Genomic DNA, 5,370 nt, shown 5'->3' with positions numbered 1-5,370 from the left:
TTTATCATTACGAATTAAACAAGAATGTTTATCATTACATAAGGACAAAATTTGAATCAAAGTTTCGCCATATAACGGTCACAAGTCGAGCAAATTGATGAGCAAATCAACTTCTGAATTGGTTTCGAAATTTTCCAAGATGCATTTGTCCAGGAAAGTTCAATTTTCCTAAGTCTTAATTTTTCTTACCGATTCTTTTTGTAATTTTGATTTTAGATTGTATTATCTTATTTTCTTGAATCTGTCATTATGACACAAGTGCCATTGGCGAAATGTCTCCAGTACTATTATTATTATCTACCCAGATTCGCCCATGTAAGACGAAGAAGAACTTGTGAAATGAGAGAATGTGAAACCTCGAACATCTATTGGATGATCTATTGTAAATATATGATTTTACGGACTGAATTAAATATCGTGAATTTTAAATTAACAAGAATCAGAATTAAATACATTGAGTGCAACAATCAAAACATTAAGCTATGAAAAAGATCATGCGAATATATGGAAAAATCGTTTTTTTCTCTGAGCGTCTTTCAGCTAATTTTTGACCATCATCTGCTATACAGATTTTTTTAGCATTGATTTTTACAGTTATAGTTATCTTGTTTTCCATGTTTTCCTTGTGTTCAATGAATAATTCCACCAAGAAGAAGAGTAGTATCACCAACATTAATGAACTACACCACACCACACACATTGCTTGCATTTGAAAATCGAACCACGAATAACAACAAGTGGTTGTTCGATATCACGATATTTTTTTATATCATTTTCTTCAATACGAAGGCAACACTAATTTTCAACAACAACAACAACAGTGTATGCATTTTGCCTGATATTTTGTTGGTTTGGTTGCTCATAAAACAAAAATTGATTGATTATCGAAAGTTTCTTTTCTGTTGTTGTTTTGTTTTTTTTTCGTTTGCTTGCTTGTCAAATGTTGACAGTTTTTTTCTTTTCTTTTCGGTTTGGTTGGTTTTTCAGTCGATCGGATGAATGATAACGAAAAATGATTTTTTCGTCCATCTTGTTTTTTGCAAATATTTTTTTTCTGGGTAAAATTTTTGATTGGTGATGATTCGAATATTTCACAAGTGATGAAGTACATTATGAAAATTATCAAAAATTGATTTCGGTTGATTTGTTGATTTTCGAAAAAATCAATCAAAATTGATTCATTTAGATGTACTCTGCCTGTCTCTGAATTCATCATTCATAGATCGGGAAACATTTTCTTCCATTTTAATTTGAACGTTGCTTTTTCTTCGTCGTTTTTCTGGTGAAAAATCATTTTTTCCTTTTGGCTGTACGTCTACCCATCATCATCATCATCATTTACACATGATTGGAAATTCATTACAACGAACATCAACAACAACTGATGGGACATTACCATCTTCATCATTATTGTCATCTTCTTGTTCATCAATATCATCATCAACAACATCAATAATAACAACACAAACAACACAAGCACCATCAATAATGACAATATTATTACGTTTATATAAAATATTTTTATGGATAACACAAATATCCCGATTAACAATATTGTTAATGAAAACATTAGCCGGTCCATTAATGGCAGCAATACGACCAAGTCGTAAGAAAAATGTCCAAAATAAAGTCGTATTGATTACAGGTGCTGGTTCTGGATTAGGACGTGAATTGGCAATAAAATTTGCTGCTGCTGGTGCCATTACAATCCTATGGGATATCAATGAGGTTTGTTTCAAGTTTTTTATCAGAAAATTTTTCAAACTTTTTTTTTCATTGATCAGACAACAGTAAAACAAACAGCCGAAATGATTGAAGAAATGATTGAATTAAATCATCAACAAACAATCAAAAAAATTGGCTGGTTTGTTGTTGATGTTCGTAATGAAGAACAAGTTGCGCAAGCATCACAAAAATTAAGACAACAATTTGGTGATTTAGATATTCTCGTAAATAATGCCGGTATTGCACCATGTGAACCATTTAAAAATTTAAAATCGGAAAAAATTCGTGAAATTTTTGATGTAAATATTATGGCACATTTTTGGGTAAGTTAACATAAATGACGATAGGAAACTTAATCAGTACAATTTTCTTTCTTATTTTCACAAGACGGTCAAACAATTTCTACCGGCAATGGAAAAGAATAATTCCGGTCATATTGTTGCTATTGCATCATCGGCCGGCATAATGGGTAGTCCTTATTTTACAGCCTATGGGTAAGAATTTGAATAAGATTTTATCCGGAAAAAATTTACGTTTTTTCTCACTTACCAGTGCAAGTAAACATGCTGTTGTTGGTTTTATGAAATGTATGTACGAAGAATTGGATGAAAATTCCCAGATACGTTTGACAACTGTTTGCCCATTGGGTATTAGTGGTACCGGTATTGATATACCAACTAAAACAAGATTTCCATGGCTATTACCAGTAATGCCATTGGAATATGCAGTTGAATTAATATTCGATGCTATACTTCGTGAAGAAGAATTTTTCGTTTTACCAAAAACATTTAAATGGATACATAGGCTTTTGAGTATATTTCCACAAAAAATGGCCAGTACAATATGGAAATGTTTGGATTATTCAGTCGTACCGACTGGTCTTTATGCACCAATTGGTCGTGCACATTATCATGATCGTATTTATCGGAAATTATCATTAGCAAATGGTCATGTTTATAATAATAATCATAATCATCATGGTGGTGTCGGTCATCAACAACATCAACAAAATAATCATCATTCACCAGCAACCTTACCATCATCAACAACAAATCCATCAACATCATCATCGTCGTCACCATCACATCGAGCAAATCGTTCATCAAGTTTTCGTTATTAGACCGGATACCAACAACAACAACAACAATACAATCGATATCTGTGAATATCGATACAATCGATATTTGTTTCGCTCAATACTCATTTTTTTCAATTTTTTCCAATCGATTGATAATTCTGTTCTGAAAAAATAGTGCCAACAACATTTGAAAATATTAAATCCATCATCCAGCCAAATAATTATTTTAGTAAATTCGCATTTCTTTATAACGTTATTTAAAAAAAATTTAATAAAAAAATCAATTTTTTCCAAAAAAAAAAACTGAAAACTTTAAAAATCTATTTTGACCATGAACGTTGCTGATATATTGCAAAATAGTCATGCAATAAACATTCGAATTTTTTTCATCTTATTTTTTATTTGAATTTAAGAAATTAGCAGGATTTTTTCCAAAATTTCTTGAATTTACGGACCTTGTGTGTTTTTTTGCTGTTTGCTGTTTCTGTTTGTGTTTGCAAATCATCTTTGAAAAAAAAATCAAATGTCCGATGCAATCGGCCAAACGGTCTATTCAAAACAATGGCTCATTCAAGGTCTTATGAAACTGATCAAGGTAAACATTTGTCATTTTGAATGACTACTGATCATTTTTTTTATTAAATTTAATTTGATCGATTGTTTTGTGTGTGTGCGAAAATTATTATTAACGATTATGAATTTGATTGCTTTTTTCTTCTTTTTCGATGATGATGGTTTTAGTTTGTAGAAAATGAATCGAATAGGACGACGACAACGAACATTGGTGATAATGAGTCAACGATGGCCATGAATGATGGTGATAACGAATTTGATGAGGATCAATTATGTTTAATATGGGATATATCAACCGATTCGGATGTACAACAATGTCTAATTGAATTGAATGCTGTAGATATTTTTATCCAAACCATAATTTCAACTGAAAATCAACGTTTAGCTGAAATTGCTATCGGTATTTTGGGTAATATTTGTCATAACGATCAAATCTGTAATCAAATTTCAACAAATTCGTTATTCTGGTTAGTTTAGATACATGTAGTTGATGATGTTTTTGATCTTATTAACCGAAATTTTTTTCAATTTCTTTCACCGCAAAAAGCTCCAACGCATTATCAATGTTGGCAGCAACCGATATACCATTTTTGATACAATTAATACGATTTCTGAATACCGGTTTGAATAAACAACCAAACAAATGGTTGCCATTGATTCATGAACAAAATGAATTTTTCAACACTCAAATTGAATATTTATTGGCAAATTGTCTGAATCGAGAATTATTACGATTATTATTACAATATTTAAACGATGTTCTATATCAATCGGATGAAGAATTGGTGGGCAATAATTTCTTCAACAACAACGGTGGTGATTCAAATTTTATCATTGCATTATGTCAAGCTTGTATGCAAATTCTATCGGAAATTGATCATCAGCAAAACGATAACCAACATGATGATGATACCGAATCGATTCAAGATGTACAATTTTTCTATAATTTTTGGTTTATATTGGAAATGATTACACGTACTATTGATGACAAAATTGTATCGGATTGTTTTGATGATATTATGGAATTATTTTTACGATTTGTGAATGGAAAATCATTTTTAGATTTTAGTAAATCATCATCATCATCATCGAATAGTATTAATGCATTTTCAGCTGCTTGTGCATGTTTATATCGATTGATGATGATTCAAAATGATGAAAACATTTCACAGATATTTCGAGAAAAAATGGCCACTATTGATGATGATGATGATCGATTAAAATCAATATTCAATAAATCAATGTCCGCCATATTATCGGATCAACATAATTGGCCAACATCGACAACGATTCATCATGATACATGGATATTACGAAATATTTATGAAAATATTGATCATCTTTATAGATATTTATTTTCATCATCATCATCAGCTGACTGACTGACTTAAAACAACAGAAGGAAAAAATTTGTGAGAAAAAACAATGAATGAATTAATTTTTGTTGGCATGTCATAAACAAAAATTCAAATATTTTTTCGTTTTTGCATTGATGGCCAATTCTGTCCTATCTTGTCCTGTCAAAATATTGATTTGGGCCTGGAAAAAAAACAAACATTTTTTCCATATGGATAGATGAAATTTCTCAATCAAATAACCAAGTTTTAAATCAACTTTTTTGGATCACACTTTTTTCTTGTTGATCAGTGATACATGTTTGTATGGATTTTCTTTTCCCATTTTGATTTTTTTTGTTCTCACTGATGTAACAAAAAAAAACTAATTGCCATTGTTGCTGTTGCTGATGTTCGTGCATAATCGAGACAAACATAACAGGATGATATGATTTTACACACGGTGAAAAAAAAACAAAGATGCTAAACATATTTCTTCATCCTCGAATTAATGATGATGGTGGCCATACTCATCATCATCATCATCATCATAATAATAATAATTCTAGCCAAAATTATTCAAGCTGTCAATAATGATAATCAAAAAAGAAATTAATAAATTTTCCTATTTTCTTTTTGTCTGTTATTTGATGATTACAT

The 5,370-nt window shown here is 30.4% G+C and overlaps 1 protein-coding gene across 1 annotated transcript; it reads left to right on the top strand.

The window, feature by feature from the left end:
* The first annotated feature begins 903 nt into the window (after positions 1 to 903).
* On the top strand, positions 904 to 2,964 carry LOC113793937 (epidermal retinol dehydrogenase 2-like). The gene is made up of 4 exons (XM_027344015.2): positions 904 to 1,728; positions 1,785 to 2,048; positions 2,113 to 2,219; positions 2,278 to 2,964. The coding sequence occupies exons 1-4, from the start codon at positions 1,345 to 1,347 to the stop codon at positions 2,843 to 2,845; spliced, it is 1,323 nt and encodes a 440-aa protein (XP_027199816.2). The 5' UTR covers positions 904 to 1,344; the 3' UTR covers positions 2,846 to 2,964.
* Positions 2,965 to 5,370: the final 2,406 nt, after the last annotated feature.

This window comes from Dermatophagoides pteronyssinus, unplaced genomic scaffold (genome assembly GCF_027571235.1).
Source record: "Dermatophagoides pteronyssinus isolate colony J.1.1.1.1 unplaced genomic scaffold, Derpt_VIB-CSIC_2022.12 sq0086, whole genome shotgun sequence".
NCBI lineage: Eukaryota > Metazoa > Arthropoda > Arachnida > Sarcoptiformes > Pyroglyphidae > Dermatophagoides > Dermatophagoides pteronyssinus.
Note: the sequence above shows the minus strand (reverse complement) of the source record. Positions and strands in the feature narration are given on the sequence as shown.

What these genes read in the sequence shown, in the direction of transcription:
- LOC113793937 (XM_027344015.2), top strand. Translation starts at nt 1,345, where the DNA reads ATGATTGGAAATTCATTACAACGAACATCAACAACAACTGATGGGACA. An exon ending in TCCTATGGGATATCAATGAG is followed by an intron (nt 1,729 to 1,784) that starts GTTTGTTTCAAG and finishes TTCATTGATCAG; the next exon opens with ACAACAGTAAAACAAACAGC. An exon ending in ATATTATGGCACATTTTTGG is followed by an intron (nt 2,049 to 2,112) that starts GTAAGTTAACAT and finishes TATTTTCACAAG; the next exon opens with ACGGTCAAACAATTTCTACC.